Source organism: Octodon degus, unplaced genomic scaffold, assembly GCF_000260255.1.
Source record: "Octodon degus isolate 3935 unplaced genomic scaffold, OctDeg1.0 scaffold00078, whole genome shotgun sequence".
NCBI lineage: Eukaryota > Metazoa > Chordata > Mammalia > Rodentia > Octodontidae > Octodon > Octodon degus.
The window spans coordinates 721,617-745,186 of record NW_004524654.1 but is presented as its reverse complement, the minus strand read 5'-3'; the positions used below and the strand labels follow the sequence as shown (position 1 = coordinate 745,186).

The 23,570-nt window shown below is 40.2% G+C and overlaps 1 protein-coding gene across 1 annotated transcript; it reads right to left on the bottom strand.

The window, feature by feature from the left end:
- Nucleotides 1-23,450, bottom strand: Wdr92 (WD repeat domain 92). The gene is made up of 8 exons (XM_004636140.2): nucleotides 23,144-23,450; nucleotides 15,931-16,031; nucleotides 13,217-13,347; nucleotides 9,812-9,913; nucleotides 6,902-7,017; nucleotides 5,760-5,894; nucleotides 3,453-3,550; nucleotides 1-1,129 (listed from the first exon to the last, which is right to left on the bottom strand). Exons 1-8 carry the CDS (start codon nucleotides 23,324-23,326, stop codon nucleotides 922-924), a joined length of 1,074 nt encoding a protein of 357 aa, XP_004636197.1. The 5' UTR covers nucleotides 23,327-23,450; the 3' UTR covers nucleotides 1-921.
- Nucleotides 23,451-23,570: the final 120 nt, after the last annotated feature.

The window sequence follows — 23,570 nt, the reverse complement described above, 5'->3', positions numbered from 1 at the left end:
TGATATTATTCATTTTATTAAATCAACAGACTCAAAGCTTCCGTAGAATTTAAAAAAACAGAAGTTCATTTACAAGATAGATTTTAAAGGTTTGACAAAAAATTAAGGCTACAAACTCCCCACGATCATCTACATGTCATCATTTATCAAAGTCAACAACCAAGTTTTACAGCCTCAACTCCTGTATTTCAGATACAAGAGATCTTTATAATCATGGTATTTTTAATGAGATACACTGCTTTAAACATACATAAATCCAGTCTGATAGTGCCATTTTTGTACTTTATAAAATAGTACTCTGAATAGAAACTTATCCTGAAATCTCACAGAATGCATTAATGAATTTTAATTTAGTTTTTCTAAGACAAACTAAACAAAATGAAGTGACTTAAACTGCAACATTAAAACCCTAAAATTCAACATCAGTGTAAACAAAAAATAGGGAATTCTGGGGACAGAGAACAACTTAAAATATGTTTAAATATCAAGAACTATGTACTTTGGCTATTTCATTTTATGTATGTATATGTGTATGTATGCATGCATGTATGTATGCATGTATGTATGTATGTATTTAGCTTCAGGACCTCACTGAGGTGTCCAGGTTCCTCTCAAACTGGTGGAATCTCCAGCCTCAGTCTCCTGAAGCACGGGGCTTACACATCCGGCTCTGAATTCCATATTCAAAATGGCAGGGAGAGGAACACAGCTGGTCCTAGAGACGTGGTCTCTCCTACATAGCGGGCCGTGTCCAGTCAGGTCATCCAGTATATCCCGAGAGAGGCTGGCCTCAGGACTTACATCTGGAGCCTTCATCAGCCAAATCCAACAACTTCGTTCAGTGAGGGTCAGCAGTTCCCAAAACACACCCTCAATTCTGCAAGTGACCCTCTGGGAGTTTCCAGGTCCAAAGCCTTCAGGTCAGACTGTCTTGAGCTTGGTAACAATCAGCACCCTCACCGTCTGGTCGAAGGAAGTGCAGACGCAGAGGCCCCTTTTGTCTGGACTCCAGTCTAAGCTTGAAATGGGCTGGGTGGAGACGGTGACATTCTGCAGCAGGCTCACTGAGCCTGCCACACCCATCTCTACACCCTCGGGGTCCTTCTTTGATCTCTGCATGGGGTACTCACTGAAAACAGAACAAAGTGGTATGAGAAGAAAAACCCCCACTCATCATTTTTATACATAAACCTCAATGATTATTTTTATCTCTCGGTTGAGCTTGGTAACCAAGTTTGGTACTGGCACTAATGTGTAAAGAATCTTTCCATGTTGAGTTGTACGTAAATAAACAGATGGTACTTTTAATAACACTACCCCCAAAACATCTCATAGGGAAGGGTCTTTCTACTTAAAACTTCAAAGCTTCATCTCTGTTCAGCATTTCCCTTTATCACCCTTTTAATAAGAAAGCCCAAAGGGCTGGGGAGATGGCTCAGTAGAATAAGCGCTTGCCTGGCAAGCTCAAGGCCCTGAGTTCAATCCCTGGTTCTGCAAAAAAGAAAAGAAAATTGTCTTAAAAAAAAAAAAAAAAAAAAAAAAGAAAGCCCAGGGTGATGCAGAATTCTTCAACAATAAATGGACTTGGTGCTCTCAGTAACCCTGGATTATAGCTCTTCTCTAGGTTTGCACAGACACCAGCCGCACAAGGCACAGGCAAGGGCGAGGGTAAGAACACCACAGAAGCCCCACTGAGCGCGGAGGGTGAGACCTGGGCCCTCTGGGTGGGGACAGTAAGCTCCATCACAAGGACACAGGCTGGGTCCATGAAGGCTCCACTAGGCAGACATCAGACCTAAATCTTACCGCTCTACGGTAAAAGCGATTCCAAGAATATCTGACTTTTTAGCTAATAAACAAATTATGCTTAATTAATAAATAAATACTATTTGGTCTAGAAGGGGACAGGATATGCTTCCCCTAAGGAAATGGGTTCTAGTGAAATGGAATACTCATCCTCAGAAGGCTGTTCAGAGTCTTTTGGCATCCTATGACATCACCTTTGGTTGTCAATGCTCTTTAAAAAAGGATAAAGGCTTAAAAAAAAAAAAGGTAAGAGCTTAAAAACCATGAAGCCAATTAAGAGGCAGAGCAGAAAGGAAGAACCTACAGGAAGAAAGTCTCTCCACCTCTCAGACCCTATAAGTTATTTTAATTAAAAGAAACAAAGCATGCAGATTTAAATAAATAGTTTAAACAGCTGTTTTTTCACCTCTAGACAACATTGCAGTTATTTAGTATTTAAAAGATAGTATTTGTTTGAAACCCTCCATACCATCTCTTAAAATTTTAAAAGTATGTGTGCATGCTTTAAAGACTTTAAAAAAAAAATCAGCACAGCCATTCACTCAAAAACTAAAATCTAAACAAGGAGATGAATTTTTCTAGGAACTCTTCATTACATGCTCAGTAAAATTTACAATTTACTTGCACTGCTATCAGGGAGGGCTGGGAAGACAGAACCAAGCTAAGTATCATTTTACTTAAACCAGTCCTCTTTTTCTAACCAAATATTTGGCAGCAAAGCTCCAAACCAACTTGAAGATTAGACCAGACATCAGTTATAGTAAAAATTAAAAAGTTCACATTGAGATAAATTTCCAATTTGTAATTACATACAGACTGATGTAACTACTGCATTCACTATGATATAAAATTCTCACTGCAGATGTGGCACTGTGTGGAGTATAAATAAAACTGGCATGAAGACGGCCCTCAGGATTCACAGAGCGCAGCTCAAGGTTACAGATGTGCTGGGAACAAGCTCAGTGGTGTTCCTGGAAACCAATGGGTAGACCGGCTCTGATTTTTGGTTTGATCACAATAATTCAATCTAGGCGAGTGAATTTTCAGGAGCTAAAACAAAGCATTCCAGTCTTGCTTAGGTTTCAGGGCCAGTGCTCCAATCAAGTATAAGACGGTATGTGGTGGAAGCCTTGAGTCAAATTTTGCGCTTTAAAAAGAAAAAAGCCTAGGGGCTGGGGATTTGGCTCAGGGGTAGAATGCTTGCCTAGCAAGCTGGAAAACCTGGGTTCTCAGCACCAAAAACAAAAAAAATAAACCTCCCTTAAAAAACAATTCAACCAAAAAAATACAGTAAAGTAAAAAAAAGACCAAAAAAAAAAAAAAAAAAAGAAGAAGAAAAAGCCTAGCAAAAACCATGATTTTGAATCTATGGAGAAAGCTCTCACTACGCTCTTGTAATATACAGAAGACACAACTATAATGAAAAACTCTATGTAGTTTGTCACAAGAAGACTAATATTATGTGTAGAGTAAGTATACTTTTAAAAAATGCCTAGAAAACAATAGTTACATAACACGATGACAGTTAAAATCATATCAAAACGAACTAAGTCAAAGGAGGAGAAAGACAGAAAAATTCAATCTAATCCTACCTTACTCCCACTAGTAACTTTAAAAAGGAGCAGTGCGCACTGGGAGCGACTTACTACTTCCACAGGTGAAGGCTGCCAGCACCCCCAGTTGTCAGGAAGAGCTCTCTATTCTGCGGCAGGTGTCGGACTTGCCACACGGTGGATTTATGAGCCTAGAAGGGAGCAGGCACACACTGGTTTATATGCTACACGGCATCCTGGAAGAGAAGCCCTACAATGAATTTCACTGCACTTTAGCTATTAGAGAGGAACTAAGGATGTTTCTAGCACATCTCTTTATAATAGCTGTAAACATTTACAGAAGACCACCAGAAATTAGAAGATATCATTTTTCTGTAATGGATCAAAAGATACTAGATGGAAAGTCCATTTACATTTATAGAATCATAGAAATTATTACAATACAGTTTATATATTTAAATCTCTCTAGTTCATTCTGAAAGGGAAAAATACAAAAGTATAGACTTATTCCTAAGGGGGGAAAATATAGACTGATACTTAAACAGACTTTAGATTTTAGAACAGTTTTAGATCCCCAGTAAAAATGATGGCAAGTACAAAGTTCTGGTTTATTGATTAAATTTTAGCTTAACACCTCTGAGAGCCTTATCTTCAACCCACTGCCTTCCAACTTCTGCACAGTGCAGACCTTGGGATAGACAGTGTTCATGGTCGCAACAAGGCTCTTCCCAGGTGCATTAAACACGAAGATTTTAAAATGGCAACAGGAAGGGGGTGCGAGTCTGTGAGCCCCTCAACAACAGTCAGTAAATCATCCTTGTTGGGGGGGCTTTGGAGGGAGGGGCAGGAGGGGCGGGGGGGCCTGGGGGAGACAGGACAGGGCTCCTCTGCTTTGGGGGAGCAGTGAGCCTGGCTGCCTCCAACGAAGCCCTGTGTTTGCACTTTACATTTTGGTGAGTGATCAGTCTCCACTTCGACTTTTCATAGTCTTGTGTGAGTACTGACTTCAAGATAAACACCCACATCTCAAAATACACATTAGTAGAAGTCCCCAAATGCTTAGGTTCCAGTGGCCAAAATTTGCTTTTGTTTTGCAGTTTAAACTTTGGGTTTTTTGTAGGAGTTAAGAAAAACATAACTACAGGGGTAGGGGAGAAAATGACCTCATAAAATATACCTAAAAATGAAAGGTCAGAGACATTAACCTGACAAACCCAGCCATCACCAGCTTAACTATATATTAGGAAAAAAATTTTGAAGAGGACACTATTATTTACAGATAATCAAAAAATGTGTTATGAATTGTATACAAAACAATCTAATAAAGTGCTGATTGCTATGGATAGGTACTTAATATATTCTGAAACAACAAAGGCAAAACAGTATTACAATTTGTGGTTACTTTGTTAAGAAGTTAGACCATCCAGCAGTAGAAGGTCATATACAATAATAATTACTGTAAAATAGGCTTGAGATATCCTACAGAATCTACAGTGGAGGGAGAGGGGACCAGGTAGTGACTCCTTATTTCCTAAGCACCTTGTACATTTTCATCTTATAGAAGCTACCAATCTATTACTGGTTTTTTGTTTCATAATCAAGAAAGCTCGGGCTGGGGATATAGCTCAATGGCACAGTGCCTGCCTGGCCAGCGCAAGGTCATAAGTTCTATTCCTGATGCAAAAAAGAAAGGTCAGAGTTACATTACCAATCCACATCTTGCAAGTGTTAGGATGTGTCAGCATGTATTTTATATAATCCCTGTATTCCAGATATTTTTTGCTCTTTCTCTGGCAGTATTTTCCCTTCAATTTGCTTTCTTCATCATTTTTATAATGCTAGAATACTGTCTCCTCCTCTAAATTACCTCTCAAAAGCAAGACAAAATATAAAGTGTAAGTACCGTGTGCTAACCAATTGCGCCACTGGAGCTCCAACAAAATATAAACAAATAAAATCTTTTGAATGCCTAATACATACTCATCTGAGTAATCAATAACTTAAATAATTTCTTTAATGTAGCCACCCAAAAATACAAAACTGATGAAATGACATAATGGATATATACTGATATATCCTGAAAGCATGCAATTAAGTTATATTTTTTAAAACATATATTTATTAGAATATATCAGGCTAGGATTTGATCAAATTCCTAACATCAGTAAGGTTTCTTGTGATAATCTTAAATCACAAAATAAGATTCCTAGCAGAGATCTTTATCATATTCAAAGAGCCTAAATTGATAAACATATTCTTTGTACAAAAAAATCTTGTCAGGATCCCACAAATTTAGCTCTTTTCATATAAAGACCTAGAAGAACCTTAGTGACTCATTCTATTTATTAGCATAAAACAAGCTACCATTCCTCTTCATAGAGACATTTCACTCATATTTACCTTTTCTGAAACAGAGGCAAAACCTTTGGTGGGATGCTGCGTTCTCATGTCAAAAACATGAAACTTCCCTTCCAAAGACGTAGCTACTAACTTGTTCATACTTATGTCTTTTCTGTCAAACTCCAAGCTACATACCTGCAAACAGAGAATATGTTATCAATTGGCTCACTATTACTCAGGAGGCTTTCTAAAACTAGCTAAAAGCGCTTTATAGTAAGATTATGTAAGGCTGGCCAGATAGCTCAACAGATTAAAGCACCTGCTTAGGCAGACTCAGTGACCAGGGTTCAATCTCCAGTGTGCTGTGCTGGCCCCACCCCCAGAGCATGCTCAGATAGCAACTGAGACTGGGCGTGGTGGCGTGTGCCTGTAATCCCAGTGCTGGGAAGGCTCAAAACAGGAGAATCACTATGAGTCCAATCTGCGTAGTGAGACCTTTTTAGACCCTGTACTAAATACATTAAAAAAAAAAAAAAAAGTAAAAGCACATAAATGATCATTTCATCTTTTGAGTCTTCAACTGCTTTTAATCTTAAAACAAACAAATCTGTCAGGCAAGGTGGTATATGCTATCACGCCTGCCCTTGGGAAGCTGAGGCAGGAGGACTGCACACTAGAGCCAGCCTGGGCAACTCAGCAAGACTCTGTCTCAAATAAAACACTAGAAAAGGGCTGGGGATACAGATCAGTGTAAGGTTCAATTCCCAGTAGTGCATAAATAAATAAATCAGCACAGTTCAGTCAAGGCTGCCTTTAGAAAACAGGAGGGAAACAGGCTTTCCAGTAAAGGTGCACAGTCCCAGAGTTCTAGAGGGGCTGCTGCCCCTGCAGCTTCTTGGTACCAGCAGAGAGGCCCTCTCGCTGGCTCACTTTATAGTCATGCTGCACAACCCACAGGGTCCACACAGGGCCTCTGGGGTGGGGCTCCCCCGCACCATACACTTGTATCTACAGGGGTGTTCACTTTCTGAAGAAAGGAAGCGCAATGGTCACTGGGACCTCAAAGGAGTCTGACCCCGAAAGGCTAGGAAACACTGGCAGAGGCTGAAATGGGCTAACAGAGGTGCTTTTAAAACTCTGCAGTTGTCTGTGTGAAGGAAAACACACGGAGAGAGGTGAAACAGCATCAGGATGTACATTACCCCATTTTTTATATTTGTTTCCCACCGCAGCGCCATATTTCTGAGATCAAACAGTTTGATATCCCCATTGTCATAGCCAGCACAAACAACACGTTCTTCTTGATTATAAGCATTGCCTGGAAACCAAGATACAACATTTCAGGCCTAACAATGCTAGTATCGAGGTTCTAAAATATGCTCTAAAGCTACACATATAAGTCAAATCTAATTTTAAAAAATCACATCAGGTACAAATCCCCTTTTATTAAACCTGACAGGATATCAAGATTACCAATTTTTTGCTTATTTTTTAAAAGGCTTATTTGAGCTGGGTACAGTAAGTGCCCCCCTGCAATCCCAGCTACCCAGAAGGCTGAGGCAGGGAGGTCACAAGTCTGAGGCCAGCCTGGGAGACTTAGGGAGACTTCACCCCAAAATAAAATTTAGAAAGGGCTGGTTCACAGATACTGCCTCCAGTACTGGGGAAGGGGGAGGTCATTCACTGAAATTCTGTATTCATGCGGCACACTGACGTGTTTACTGGATTCTAAGTTGAAGAGAAATGCTCTCCCTATATTTTGCTTGCTACAGCTCAAACACAGTTCCCACATGTCTGGGAGACACACCGGCATGCTTCTATTCATTCCTCTGGTGCCAAATATTTTGAACACAAACAGAAGAACTTTAAAACTCATTTATCTTACAAAATGTTGTTCTGGCATTATTCTGTCTTTGCCAGAAAATCTGAATAAGGTGGAATAAATACTCATGCATTTTTTGTAGCATGGCTGATCACACCTGAAGTAACTTTATATTCTGTAGTTAAGCACACACTGCTAAGATGCAGGGATTGTTTATCCTGAGTCCCCTTGCTGCGGCAAGGGGGTTGTCGCTGTGCAAGGCTCCCTGGACATCTTACCCCAGTGCTTTCCTTCTTCCCGCCTCCAACTTACTCCACATAAACTCCAGCAGCTTAAACTGACCATAACCCAAACCCACTGCACCAGTGGGGGTTCCCTACTCAGCCACCCCCAGCCACCAATACAGCCTTTTTATTGAAGAGGTTCATTCATGCCACCAAAAGCATCATTCACATTCACTCCACAGTTAAGACCAGAAAGTCAGTTATCACAGAGATACTCCTTTTCCTTGTTCCCCAGATCCAAAACATTGCCAAGTTCCACTGGGCCACAGCATTATCTCTGGAATCATCCTCCCTGCTCCGTTCTCATTGCTTCTACTCTCTTACCTAGGAACATAACAAAAGCGCCGAGCCACTCTATGTGCTGAGCCCCTCTTCTCACTGCTACACAGTTAATGTTCGCTGACTTTCTTAAAAGCCTGAACCACAGCTCTCCATACAAACCCTCACAAAGGCTTCCCATGACCTCCAGGCCACCCTAATACCTACGTCGTGGCTCTGAGCTACCTGTAGGTTACTGCCACCATTCGGTTATAGACATTACCTTGGGCACCGATAAGTTATGCCCCACGTTTGGAATTTCCTCCTAATTCAGTAATGAGAGTCCCATGAATCTGGCATGAGCTCAGAACACTCTTCCTCCCAGCATCTCTCCCTCTGCCTTCCTCTGCATCTTATCTATGGCACTTGGGAACCTTTGCTTACTCCTATCTTGTAATGTGGATGGCCGGGCCCACTTGACTAAACTATCAGCAGGACACTATAGTTATGAGTTTTTTCTACCTCTGCAGGCCCCCAACGGTTTGTACATCTTGGCAATCATTAGAAAAACTTCTCCCACCAGGCATGGTGGGATGCACATTTTAGTTGCAGCTACTTGGGTGCCACATGAGCCTCGCAGTTTGAGGCCACCCTAGGCAGTTCAGCAAGACCTCATCACAAAACAAAACATTCAAATCAATGGATGAGTTTTAAAAAATTGAATATGATAATATACCAAATCATCTTCATGTTCCTCAGATCAGCAGTGAAAAGACTTCCAAGGATCCAAAGATAACTACTTTTTAACTATAACAATTTAAAAATAATCACTGTAAATATTAGGCCTGAAACTTCCTGCCCAAGTGCACACACATATCCTAAATTTATATTATTGTTCATGATGTACACTTACTTAGTAATTATCACACAGTCATTTCTTTTAAAAGTCAGAAATCTACACTTTCCTGTGACTCAGTGACACTCTAATGGAAAAAGCTAAAAGTTCACTTGGACTGTTACAAGGTATTTTGTACTCATGTTACCTGTATGCATATACTAAAAAAAAAGAAAACAGAGATTTAAAACTAAATATAGCCCAAACCCTTTAGTAACAAATCTTAATTTTTGGGGGGTGCTTAGCAAGAGATTCAATCAATTAGTTCTAGAAATTCAGTATTTTATGAGTACACTGATAAAGGAACAGTTATCAACTATTTTTCTAGAAAATAAACACACTACATAAAACATGAATTTTGGGAGCTGGGGAGATAGCTCAGCAGTCTAAGCACTTGCCTTGCAAGCGCAAGAACCTGGGTTTGATGCCTGGTACTACATGCCAGTGTACATCTGTAATCCCAGCACTGGAGAGGCTGAGACAGGAGGATTTATGAGTCTGAGTCTGAGCTGCATAGCAAGACCCTGTATCAAATAAATAAATAAATAAATAAATAAATAAATAAATAAATTTTTTTAAACCATAGATTTTGTTCGGTTATGTTTAGTACTTGAGCCTCTGCTTTGCCTCATTAATGGCATGCAGTTCTAAACTAGGAAAATCTTACCTAATTAATCAGAAACAAATAGAAACAGCAAATATTTTTGAATACTTAACTGTCTAAACCCTCATCCCAGGGGCTGGCATCAACCACTGTGGTATCTGCTTCAGAAACATCCACAAAGCAGATTGCACAGGGACTATCAGGAATTTTTTTTTAAGGGCACTAAGCAAAAGTTCCTCAATGACTTACCAAATGCCACAGTCCAACAGTCCCTCTTGTTTTCTCCTTTTACTGGCTCCATATTGGCCACAGGATCATCTTTTTGCCTTGGGTCCCACACTTTCACAGTTCCTGCCACAAATAAAAGAGCAGAATTCCATGGTGAACAATCACATCTCCTCTCTGCATTCTTTTGTGGCTACATGTTATAGATAGGGTAACATCAAAAACCACTCACATTTTTGTTTTCTAATTGGTTAAATGGCATTGGACAACAGCAGATCTATATGCCATGTTACTGATTACATGAGTTTCAAATTAATAAATACACAGAAAAACTATTCCTAGGGCCAGCCGAATAGCTCAGCAGATTAAAGTGCCTGCTTAGGCAGATGCAGGGGCCGGGAGTTCAATCCCTGGGGTCTGCTGTACCGGCCTTGCCCCCGGGGCACACTGAGCCAGTGACTGAGACTGGGTGTGGTGGCACTTCCCTGTAATCTCAGCTCTTGGGAGGCTGTAAATAGGAGGATCACTATGAGTCCGATCTACACAGTGAGACCCTGTAGACCCTGCCCTAAATACCAAGAAAAAAATAGAAAAAGAAAAACTGTTCCTAAGTTATATACAAGTTATGAATGACAAAAAAAATACATTATGTAATTCCAGCTATGCCTTACTTTCTTCGAGCCTAAAGAAATGTATTATTTATTTATAATACCAACGTCAACTTTAATCTTTATTAAGCATATAACCATTGGCATTTTTCTTATAAGCTCTCATTTTTATATGTGTGAGGGTTTTTTTATATGGGATTTTAAAATACTATTTAACATGAAATTAAATAAAACATTAAATAAAATTAACAGGGACCGGGGAGATGGCTCAGTAGGATAAGCGCTTGACTGGCAAACACAAGGATCTGAGTTCAATCCCTGGTTCTGCAAAAAATAAATAAATAAATAAATAAATAAATAAAATTAACAATTCTCAATTTCAATCCCTACATGTTAATTTTTTTTTTTTTTTTTTTTTTTTTTTGTATTTTAGGGAAGGGTCTACAGGGTGTTCAGGATCTCACCTTTAGATTTAATCCGCCTGTTTACAGCCTCCCAAGAGCTGAGATTACAGGTGCACACCACCATGCCCAGTCTCAATTGCTGTCTCAGTGTGCCCCAGGAGCGGGGCTGGCACGGCAGGCCCAGGGATCAAAACCCCAGACCCTGTGCGTGCTTGCAGGCACTTTAATTCGCCCCTGTTAATTGTTATTAACTAAATTCTTACTAACTAAATAGTGCCACTGCCAGTAAGAAATGCAAATGAATGTAATAAAATGGCTAAAAGCAAGTATGTGAGAACAGGGAAAATAAGAAAAATACTTGAAAGGTATAACATCCTACTAGATTTATCTCCAGGGATACAGTTGGTCATTAAAAAGCTCCTACAAAAAGGAAACAAGGTAGGCAAGATAACTCAGGAGACTAAGCACCTGCTTAGGCAAACCCAAGGACCAGGGTTCGATCTCCAGCACTACATGTCATACTGGCCTTAGCCCACCAGGCGTGCTGAGCCAGCCACTGAGACCAGACATGGTGGCACACGCCTGTAATCCCAGTGCTAGGGAGGCTGAAAACAGGAGGACTACTAGGAGCCTGAGCTGTGTAGTGAGACCCTGTACCAATTACGTTAAAAAAAAAAAAAAGGAGGAAAGAAACAAACAAAAAAAGTCTCACAAATATGAGCATTACTTTATAGGACCTACACAGATTTGTAAGATTTATAGGAAGTTGATACGAGTTAAATTAGAAAAAAAAAGTATGTAAAAAGACATCACTATGAGTAAGAACACTATTTTTATCATCATGGAATTAGGGGAAAAAGAAAGAAAACAAATGCCAATAGAGTGGGCTGCAAATTTACCTCATCCAGTACAGTGGATAATGTAAACAGGTTCTTTTGAAAGTTTAACAACAAATTTTAAGAATCATAAACTGTATTTACCCTAAAAGAGGTACATACAAGAAACAATCACTTCTTCTATATTTTTAAATCACTCTCCCAAAACAATACACTAAAACCTTAAGGCATACTTAGTGCTCACTAACAGGTGCACTGAACACAGCCATCCATGGGAATATTATAACCATTAGAGTAATAATTATGAAAACTATACAGAAACTGTAATATCTGCATGCAGTAAGCCTTAAATGGACAAAGTGAGATAATTATATTCACACTGATACATATACAAAATTATATATAAATTTGGATATGTTTAAAAAATAGATCAAGAGCTGAGCAGGTGGTGTGCGTCTGCAAGCCCAGCACTTGGCAGGCTAAGGAAGGAGAACTGAGAGTTCACGACCAACCTGGACTACACAGCAAGCTCAAGGCCAGCCTGTACTATACAAAAAACAAACAACACACAAACAGGAAAAAAAATCTAGTGCTGTGCTAGTGTTAATAGGCTGTATGTTATTTTTCCTTCTCAACTGCATACTGCTTTTATTTTTTTTTTATTTGTTTTTGTCTTTTTTTTTTTTTTTAATTTTATTTATTTATTTGTGTGTGTGTGGCCAGCTCAGCCCACCAGGGGGCAGGGCTGGCCAGCATGTGGTGCTGGGGGATTGAACCGTGGTCCCTGTGCTTTGCTAAGCTTGTTCTAAGTAGGTGCTTTAGACCACTGAGCCATCTCACCAGCCCTGCATACTGCTTTTATGACTGACAAAAAAGAATTGACTTTTAACACACAATGCTTTTGAGGAATTATTAGAAAATTTTATCTCACTTTTCTTTTAAGACAATTTTTTCATGGTCTTGAGCAGTCATTTGGCTGAAACAGCTAAAGTACTAATCTCTTATACTTTATGAACCACAAAAATTCTCAACTCTGTGACAGTCATTCAGAACAAAAAAGGACACCACCAGACCAGTTCCTCGGGGCCTGGGTCACTGTAGGTGACCAGACCGGTGCAGAGGGAAGAGCCCACCTGGTACCCTGGCACTCTCCACAATGCTCAGAGGATGGATTATAGAAGTTCAGTTTTCAACCAGCTGTCAATATGACAATTTTCACAAGTACTAATTCTGCTTTTTAAAAAAAGAAAATGAAAAGCTGCCACCCACATTATATCGTCAGCTGCTTCAAAACCTGTAAAGACATTTTAAATCCTTCAAGGCTCAAAGGAAGCTATCAATGTTAGTAGTTGCACTAAATCTAAACTAAAATAGTAAGTGCTATGCCTCTAACTCAAAAATACCCAAAAGTCTGAAATAACTGAGAGATATGCAATCAAGCTTGCCTATTTAAAACAGAAAGAGATTTGTTAAAGAGAATCACAGTGACCAAAAGAGACTTCTGTGGAGAGGTACAGTAGTGCATAGCTTTCCATTAAAAAACAAAACAGAAAACCTTCTTATGTACACACAGCAACTCACCATCTCGGCTGCCAGTCACAATTTCGGGCGCTCCTTCCCCGATTCCTAGTCCTCCGATACCATCTATAGTATTTATAATTTCTTTATGGGCCTTGACAGAATATACTGGGACCTCTGGAGCTTCCAAATTCCTAAATAGAAAGCACACAGTCCTACTTAAACCGTATGTAGCAAAATAAATCCATTACTACAGTTTAAGAATGCGCAGCATATGCTTCTGTTTTTATTCAAAAATAAGGATTTTCTATAAAGGTAATTTATACATTTCCTTGTAAATTGTTTTCTCTGCTTCAGGTTCTTTCAAGCCCCTAATGAAAACTATAATTTTATTCAGTCTGAAACTTGAAGCCTTGAGTCCACTTAGTATTCTTTGAAGACGACCTACACAGGTCTTGAAGAGATGACAGGCCAGGCGTGCTTGTCAGCAAGGCAGATTCGTGGCTTCTTCCCCAGGCAGTGTGCATCAGGATTGTGGGGACAGACCTGCAACCCCCGGACTGGTGGGTACATAGCAATTTGACAGAAACCACTGCTTTCAATCTAGAGTAAATTCAAAGGGATTTACAAGGATTCCAAAGTTGGCCTTGGTAGTTTCACTTTGAAACATTTTCCGAGGTTAAAATATGTGTTGCGGTCCTTTGTACCCATCTCAGTCTAGACTGTGTTGCCCTGCCAGTGAATGTCACGCTGATTTCCATCGGTGACCTCCTTATGGTGGTCATGATAAATACGACGGCCAGCCTGGCTGAAATTCATCTAATCCAACGTTCGTTCAAAAGGCGCCTAGAAAAGTGCCAATGAACAGGACCTTGAGAGACAAATGACCAGATGAGGTTACACGCGGACCCCAGGACGGCCTCCCCCATTTCCTTCCTCTTTTTGCTCTTCACTGGTAGCTTCTATCCCCAGTTCTCACAGTGAGCTAGTTTTCAAAAACTCACGTTTTTAAAGGAATGTTATTTATGAAATGTAATCTCAATTTGTTGGAGCAAGATTATTTGTAAAATATCATCAATCAAAAACTTGATTAAGCCAGCTACACCTGTAATCTCAGCACAGAAGGAGGCTGAGACAGGAGGACAGCAAATTAGATAGAGCCCCACCTGAACAACTTAGCTAGGGTCTGTCCCAAAAATAATTACTTAATTAATTAATTAAAAAAATTATTTAAAAGCTGGGGCTCTCACTTAGCAGCAGAGTTCCCCTGGCTTCAATCCCCTGTACTTGGGGGAAAAATTTGAGCTGATTCAGCTTAGTTTAGAGATGATATTTATCTTTGTACCATGATTATGAAAGAATCAAGAGGTTTAACAGGACTATGATTCCACTTTTAAAAAAAACTGTTTTAATACTATTATAGATTTTAAAATATGATTAGTTTTAAACTTGAAGTTATAAGACTTATGAATGAAAGTAAGTTGGTAATATTTGTACCATGCTAGCGAACTCTATTAAGAAGATGGCCTTCCACCCCTTAGGGCAATTAGAGAAAAAAAAAAAAAAAAAAAAAAGAAGAAGAAGATGGCCAACAGTTTAAATATATTCATTAAAAAAACAGGATGGTTTTTCTCCCAATTTCTCTGAAAGTACACAGATTGCAAGAAGTGATGAATAAATGCTAATTTAACAACTAAATCGTGAAGGGAAGGAGAAATTAGCTTTATTCTAGACAAGTTTCTTCTTTTTAATATTCTAATCAGATTTTATGGGTATATTTTCAATATACATAGTGATCATATTCATCATAGAGAATGTGTACCTGTGCTTGCTTGCTTTCCTTTTTTTTTTTTTTTTTTGTTGCAGTACCCGGGACTGAACTCAGAATACTATGCTTGCCAGGCAAGCATTTATTCTACTGAGCTATCTCCCCAGCCCCAAGACAAGTTTCTAGAACATTACTATATACTTTAATTCAACTTTTTTTTTTTTTTTTGAAAAATAAAGAGGACGGGCTGGCGAGATAGCTCAGTGGACTAAAGCGCCTGCTTAGGCAAGCTCAGGGACCGTGGTTCCATCCCTGACACAACATGCTGTGCCAGCCCCACCCCACGGCAAGCTGAGTCGGCCATTGAGACCCAGGTTGGTGGCGCATGCCTGCAATCCCAGCTGAAAACAGGAGGATCACTGCAGCGTATGAGCTGCATAGGAAGACCCTATACCAAATATATTAAAAACAACCAAAAAAAGAAAAAAAAAAAAAAAGGATTACCTGATTTGGTCAACAGACAGATTCCTAAGACTTTGTGCTTAGATCTTAAAGCATCAAATATGCAAATTGTAAATGGTGTGAAGAGTTGTATAGTAAAAACTCACAAACTCAACATATCATTCTATAATACTAAACCTCTTGGTGAAATGTAAACAATATCTGATTTTCAATGTTATACTTGTGCATTTTTCTGCATTATTTCATAACAGTGGAGAGAAACAGCTTATTTATAGACACGATTAAGTGATAGAACAAAACAGCATTTAAAGAAGTACTGACAGTATTATTCAAAAATATCTAAAGGAAAATACATCAGTATTTTCAAGTGGATTTTGAATATGAACCCTAAAAAAGTACATTAAAAGATAATCCCCATACTTTTATAGTTAAATTGAACAAAAGAAGCAACAGTTTAAAATTAAAATTTCCTCCTTCAGTGGAAGAGTAGTCAGAATACCAAAGAAAGCGCTTGTCCTGCATTTGAACACTGCTCAAGAGATCTTACCATATATGAAGGTTTCCACCAAAATCTCCAGTAGCTAAATATCTCTGCTGTAAAGATGCAGCACCAAATGTTCCACATTTAATGGGTTTGGCCTTTTCAATCTTGAAGAAAGGAGACATTATTTATGTAAGCAGTTATTTGGAATCCACCATATTTATGGTTCTATAAAGTTCAAAACACACAAAAGGCAATTAAAACATTTTCTGATTAAAAGATTACCATGTTCTTTTAGTCTCTATCATTTAAATTTGCACAGCTATGAAAAGTTTTAATTTACTGTTTTCTTATCTTCCTAATGACATTCAAATGCTAACAACCCTACCATCACCACTGGTTTGTAGATGGGCAAGTTTGGGTTTTTTATGCAATATTCTGTTTTTTTATGTAATATTCTTAAAGATCCTCAGAAATGAGAAAATCATGAAGATACTGTTCTTTCCAGATGGCTACAGGAAAAAAGATGTTTATGTGTTTCATAGTTTCCCCTCCAAAGCCCTATAAATTCAAGGTATTTATGCCTCACTTACCCTGGGACCTTTTCAATGCCTAAAGATTTGTATACTTGTATGCACACAGAACTACTATTACTATGGACTATCCAATACTTTCTAAATTTCTTTCATTTCAAAGGCTACTGCTCTGAGTGCTACATAATCACATTAGGTAAAACAACCACATACCAATCCACTATGGAAGGTAATGGGCTTCTGAAAATCTGGTGACGACCACAGCACCAGAATGGCCCTTGCAAATTACCTAGTAATACCCTCTCCTGTCAAGAAGATTGAAGCCTAGACCTGTACAGATCTAACACCTAATGAGTTCCTACTATAGTGGAATATGCCTATCACAAAAAAATCTAAAACCCAAAATGCTCCAAGTCTCCTACTTCTTGGCCACAGACATGAAGATGCAAATGGGAAATTCCATACCTATCTCATCACATCCTATGACAGAGTCATAGTCAAATGTGAAATACCTTCAAAGAAAAGACACCAAACTGAGAACCAGTCAGTTTGTTACAAGACAGGGTCTATACTGGAGGTTTTCACCTTTGTCATTGTATGGTTTCTAAAAGTAAAGAAAAAAATAACATGTGCCTTAGCTGCTTTTCTCCTTGCTGGGACAAAGTACCTACCACTTGGAGGGGGAATATTTATTTAGCTCAGTTTGTAAAAGTTTCAGTCCAAAATCAGCTGGCTCCAGGCAGCAAGGCATATGACAGAGGTGTAACACTTCATAGCAGTGGAAAACACTAAAAACAAGAGAGGAAGGGAAAAGAATCCTTTTCTTCTCTTACACTGTATGCAGGCTACCCATCCTGGCGGGCGATGCACGCATACCTTCAATCCCAGCACTGGATCATAAACCAATCACAAACTCTAGAAGGCCACCCCCATGACTACATAAGGCTAGGGCAGGACATCTAGAAACAAATCCTAGCACTACATTCATTGGTACAGACTCACAGGGCTGGCACTCAGGGCTAAGGTACAGGAATGTCCAAAGCTCTTTGACTACATTTTTTTTTTAATGTATTTTAGTACAGGGTCTATGGAGTCTCACTATGTAGATTGAACTTGTAGTGATTCTCCTATTTTCAGCCTCCCAAGTGCTGGGATTACAGATGCGTGTCATCACACCCACTCAGTGGAGTCTTAGTGCACCCAGGGGGCAGGGCCAGCATAGCACACTAGAGATTGAACCCCAAACACTGCGCTCTACTGAAGCAGATGCTTTAGTCCGCTGAACTATCTGGCCGGCCCCCACAACCCTTTGAAATCTGGCCTTGGCTGGCCCTGGGAGTCTGTTTCCTGCTTTTGCTCTTCTCTTCTACCTTGCAATCACACCAAGCAGGTTTCTTTTTCTTCTTCAGACCCACTAAAGTTATTTCCACCCAGAGGCATTGGCTACACTCACAGCTTGGACATCTCTTCCCTCAGATCATCATGCCTGTCACCTTCTTATTCAGATTGCAGTTCAAATGTCACATCTTCAGCAACCTTTCATGCCCCGCCAATCTGAAGGGGAAACCCCAAATCATCATCTTTCACCTTACAGAACTTCAACTACAATTATCAACAAAATTAATTTTTCAGTCAGTTATCTACCTCCTCTCTTTCTAGAATGTAAACACCATGAGAATAGGATCTTGTCTCATTCACAATACACCCAGTTGGTATTCAACTCTAGCTGAATGAAGGTATGAGTATCTATTAAGCCTCAGCCCCAGTGCTGGAGAGAGACCAGAAACTAGCTCTGGGGTACCTCTTCACCCACAAGGTTTCATGGGCACAGCTCTGACAGCTACTGGTATCATTTCCATACAATCATGACAACAGCTTCCAAGTATCAAACACCTACATAGCAGACATTGTTCTAGATCTGCTTCCAGAAGACCAACCTTCCTTAACATCACAACTCTGCGAGCAAGCATAGGAATATCGCTTTCAAGATAAGGAAATACGGTCAGCAGACTGAGTGACCTGCCCTTGGTCCCAAGACCTAGGGAGTCTGATTGCAAGCTCTTTCTACTGAAGGAGGCTGCCTTCAGGCTTGTATGTGAGTTCATTAAATGGATCTTTTATCATATAGCTCCATTCTGTAAAACTTAGACATCACAAGTACCAAAGATATGTTCAATAGTGAAATGGATTGGTGAGCTGCATAGTGCAAATGTAGATTAAGCATAGAATAGCCCCTCACTATTTCATGGTTCGACTTTTTCCAACTCACTGCTTCATGGGTTTTCAAAAAACATGAATCTATATTATTTATCGGGATTTTTCACCATATCATGGGATTTTGTGGTAGTGTACAGTATACATATATTGTTAAAATTACGTAGGTTTATGAATTTAGAAAATGGTTGACATTAGAAATGTTTTTTAAAGTGTGAGAAAGGTTTATAAGAGTGCAGAAGTGAGTTCTAAAGCTTTAAAATATATATAAATACTAAAATAAATAGAACATTGCTACTTCGTTGATTTTCACTTATCGTGGGGGTGTCTGGAACGTGACCTCCGTGAAAGTGAGGGCCCACTAGTACTCCCAGGTTTGTCCTTGTGTTTTAAACTTCATTCATTTCCTTACTAGATAAACATATGGTATTATGATTCCCACATGTACATTTTCTTTTCTGTATGCAAAATACCCACCTGGATTTATTGACACTAATGGTCTGTTGTGCACGAATCAAAGTCAAAAAAAAAAAAGAATTAAACTTAGAAGTATATGAATCTATCAGACACATTAACACCTTGCCATCCGCAAACAGTGAGGACTACACTTTGTCCAGAAGGGCCCAGCACTACCCTTGTAAAAGCATGTTTTCTCCTTCCTCAGACATTTATGGAATCATAATAGCAGTGAAATCAAGAGAAACTAATTTTGTATAACTCACAAGAATTCCCCCCTAACTCCCTTATACTTTTTACCTACAGAAAAGAGGCACAGAATTTGGCAGAACTTAAAACTGTTCTTGTTAGAAACCAGTTTAAAAAAAACTGAAGACTCGGTGAGAATTACACCACCAAAGTATGCATTACTAATTTTTGCCATATGATAGTGTGACCACCCAGATCAGTTCACTAGACCTAGTGGTGGGCATTTGCTGCTACAATGACATGTTAATGTGGTTAAAGAAGCCCATGATTGGTAATTCCCTCAACAGCTATTTTTGTTCTGACTGTGGGTGGGTCTAGTACAGCTTGTCAGTACTTCCTCCTCCACATCCTGGCACTACTTAATTAACATTAAAAGGTTTAGTCAACCAAATGCTAACAAGCAATGAATTCAGTAGCATTGAGGTTAAAAAAATCAAAATTTTATCGGCTTATTACTAATTTTACAGTAGAAATATCCACAACCACTTCATTCTTCAGGATCATCCCTGTCCGGAGGATACCTTTGTGCCAATTAGAAAAAAGCTGCATTTTCTAAGCAGATGAAGTCTCACACATAGAAAGCCTGATGGAGCAAAAGGAGGACACCAAGCTGGACACCTGTGCCTAGGGCAGCCAACTCAACTGTGCACCCCCCCCCCGACCCCTGCCCAAGGCCTACAGTGAGACGAGGGCGGCATCAGCAAAAGCTGATTTGCTCCCTTCCTGTCTTCTCTTGGATGCAGAGGCTTTGGGCACTAGGTTTAGGGTATTTTTATAATGATTAAATCAGTGCGTTTCTTTAAATTTTAATAAAAAAATCTATCTGGCCCAATGCTTTTCACTCAATAGAATAAGTATATTTCTGAAGTCTGGGTAGGCATTAGAATCCCCTGCAGAAGTTCAAGAGAATACTGATGGCTGGGCCTTCCCTATTTTGGATGCATCAGAGCACCGCTGCCTCAGACTCCAGGGGCGTGACCAAGGCAAAGATATTTGTAAGCATGCACACAAATAGAAATAACAGAGGGCTCAAGATGGTTGAGACAGGCCATGAGGGGGGAGAATCACTGAGCCTGTATTTAACTTGGATTTTTTTTTTTAATTGCACCACTCTAGCCACATACAGTCAAAGCTCTTAAATGTGCTTTTCCATTTGCTTTACCCTGCTTTTAAACAGCAGATTTCTTAGGAAACGGGATTCATCTTCTAAATGCCCTTGGTTCTTTTTTAATACAATGCTTGGAAATAACAGGTTCTCAAGAATTTATGATTCAAAAAAAAAGAAGTTTCTGGGTGGAAAATATAAATTGATTATTCCTGGGATTGAGATAACGGGTGATGCTTTCTTCTTTTTTCTATCTATATTTTCTAATAATTTTACACCCTATTTATATGCATACATTCACTCCTTTTTAATTTTTTTACATGTATTTAGTCTCACTATGTAGACAGGGCCTACAGGGTCTCACTATGTAGATCAGACTTTTAGTGATTCTCCTGTTTAAAGCCTCCCAAATCCTGGGATTACAGGCACGCACTACCATACCTAGTCTCAATCACCTTCTCACCTGGCCCTGGGGGTGGGGCCGGCATGGCACGCAGGGGATCAAACCCCGGTCCCTGCACTCGGCCTAAGCAGGTGCTTTAGTCCGTTGAGCTAACTGGCCAGCCCACACTTCTTTTAATGAGTAATTTATTGAGTGGCTCCTCCTTGCAAACTATGCTGAAGAAAGGCATTCTCTTACCCTCTAGGAACTTATAGTTAGTCATACACAAAACAGAATTTATATTTCTATCATAAGTACTACAAGAATGCAACAAAAACTACTTTGAGGATCAGGAAGGAATCATACATCAAAAAATCTGGAAAAGCAACACAAAGCAAAGTGATGAATGTAAGAGGAGTAGCAAGAACAAGCCATTTTCAGAAATTCAGCGAGGGACAGCAAACCAAACAAGGAAAATGGATCAAACCCAAGGGCTTTGCACTAAGCTACATCCTCAGCCTTTTCACTTTTTATTTCATTTGGTACCGGAAGCCAACTCAGGACCTAACACTTGCCAGGCAGGCGCTGTGCCCCTGAGCTTTATTTCTGCACTCTCGCGAACCCAAGCCTTTTAAAAAATCTTTTATTTTGAAATAGTCTTACTAAATTAAATTACTAAACTGCACAGACTGGGCTCAAATTTATAAATCTTACTTCAGCTCCCTGGGATGCTGGGATTATAGGTGGGCATCTGTTTGCCTCCATCTCCGTAGCTTTCAATCCCTGGAGTTCTCAATATCCCCTGCCCTTATAGTCTATTCCAGCTCTAATACCTCCTTATGAGTGTTCATTTCCTTTAAACAATTAAACTGTAAACACTGAAGAGACTGCAAACAGCTACAGAAATGCTAGTTGTGGGCCTCGCACGCTTGTGTGCAGCTCTAATAGCAACATTATACAAGAGGCTCAGAGGGGCTGGAGAGATGGCTCAGTGGTCTAAAGCACCTACTTGGAACAAGCTCGGCAAGGCACAGGGACCGCGGTTCGATCCTCCACCAGCCAGCCGCGCCCCCGGTGGGCTGAGCTGGCCACACACACACAATAAATAAATGTTAAAAAAAAAAAAAAAAAAAAATTAAAAAAAAAGAGGCTCAGAATGGGAGAATCACAGAGCTCCAGGCCAGCGTTGGCAACTTAGGAGATAATACTTTTTAACCCTAATTATTATCTTTATCCTTTAAATCTTTTTCTTGACTTTTTTAATATTTTATTTATTTGGTATAGGGTCTCCATATGTAGCTCAGACTCATAGTGATCTTCCTGTCTCAGTCTCTCCAGCACTGGGATTACAGACATGCACCACCACGCCTGGTTTCAGTGGCCAGCTCAGTGCAGGGTGGTATGTGGTAAGCGGAATTGAACTCGGGTCCTTCCACTTGCCAGGCAGGCGCTTAGACCACTGAGCTATCTCCCTGGCCCAATCCTCTAAATCTTTCACTAGTGATCTTTATAAAACTTGTGAATCTGTTCTTATTGCACCTTTCAATGATCTGCTATTTTTCCCTGTAAAAAGGCACAAGTCTTTTATACGTTCTACAGATTTTGCAATGTCTGGTTCCTGCTAACTCGTCTTGTTTCTTGAGCAAACAAACTTTCTCCCATTACTGAACTTCGGCAGATGTTGTTCCCTCTGGAAGTTTCGTCTTCTACTCTCACTCTGGTCCAGTTTGTACTCATCCCATGTAGATTTTCACTCATTGAACTATGTTGTGTGAGGGAACCCACCTCGACTTGTAATTATTCATCCTTGACTTGATTATTAAACTAAATGTGCTTCCCATTAGAAAACTAACTCCGTGAGATCCGACAAGACTGCCACTCACGTGCCTGGGAATGCCAAGCGCTTCACCGACCGACACTGATATGATCGAAAGGTGTTGACTTGTGATACTGATATCACAAGTATCCTGGCGCCTGCGTTATCTCTGCTTCCAAAACACGCATTAGGTGGGCGCACTAAAATTTCTACAAATGATTGCAAACTAAGTGGTTCTCGAATTTAGACACAAAATCTTAGCGTCCCTTTCCAAAAGTTTGTGCTGCACCGCAATGGAGGTGGCAGAAGGGGGCTGACAGGGCGCGGAGGTACCTGCCCGCGACGAGACCGCAGGACTTGAAAGCAAAGTTTTAGAGTCAGAGCACTTCTCAAATTTGCAACCAACTTCCCTGGTCTCTATGCTTTCGGGGCACGCTGTGGGGAAGCGCGCGGGGGCTGCAGGGCAATTCGTCCCCACAGGCACTTCAGAGCCCGGAAGTGGGTAGTCGCGAGCCGACACCCACCTCCCGAAGCAGCTTCAGCTCCCCGTGCTGGATCTCGTACAGCTGAATTACGCCGGTTCCCCGAGCGAAGTTGCCCATGGTCACAAACTTGGCGCTGCAGGGCACCCATTTACAGTCAAACACCGTGTAGTTGAGGCCCTTCTGGATATGGGCAATGATCTGAGGCTTCTCGAAAGCCGACATGGTCTGGCCGATTTCACTTCCACCAAACGCCACACACCGAGATCCCGAGAAACCAACCCGAACCTAGAAACCAGACACCAAACTTAACGGCAGTTGGTCCTTCCCGCTTGCCGTACTCGGCCCCACGGGCACCCCAGCAAATTCGATTTAGTTAGCTTCAATAATGCCAGATATACTCCCGAAGTCGCACAAGCTTTTTCTCCACCGGAGGCCAAATTTTATTAGCGCTTTTAGCCACCGATTT

Coding starts and splice junctions, on each gene's coding strand:
- Wdr92 (XM_004636140.2), bottom strand. CDS start 23,326: ATGTCGGCTTTCGAGAAGCCTCAGATCATTGCCCATATCCAGAAGGGC. Junction 16,032..23,143: donor AGCTGAAGCTGCTTCGGGAG/GTGGGTGTCGGC, acceptor CCTTTCTTCAAG/ATTGAAAAGGCCAAACCCAT. Junction 5,895..6,901: donor AAACAAATATAAAAAATGGG/GTAATGTACATC, acceptor CTCTGTTTGCAG/GTATGTAGCTTGGAGTTTGA.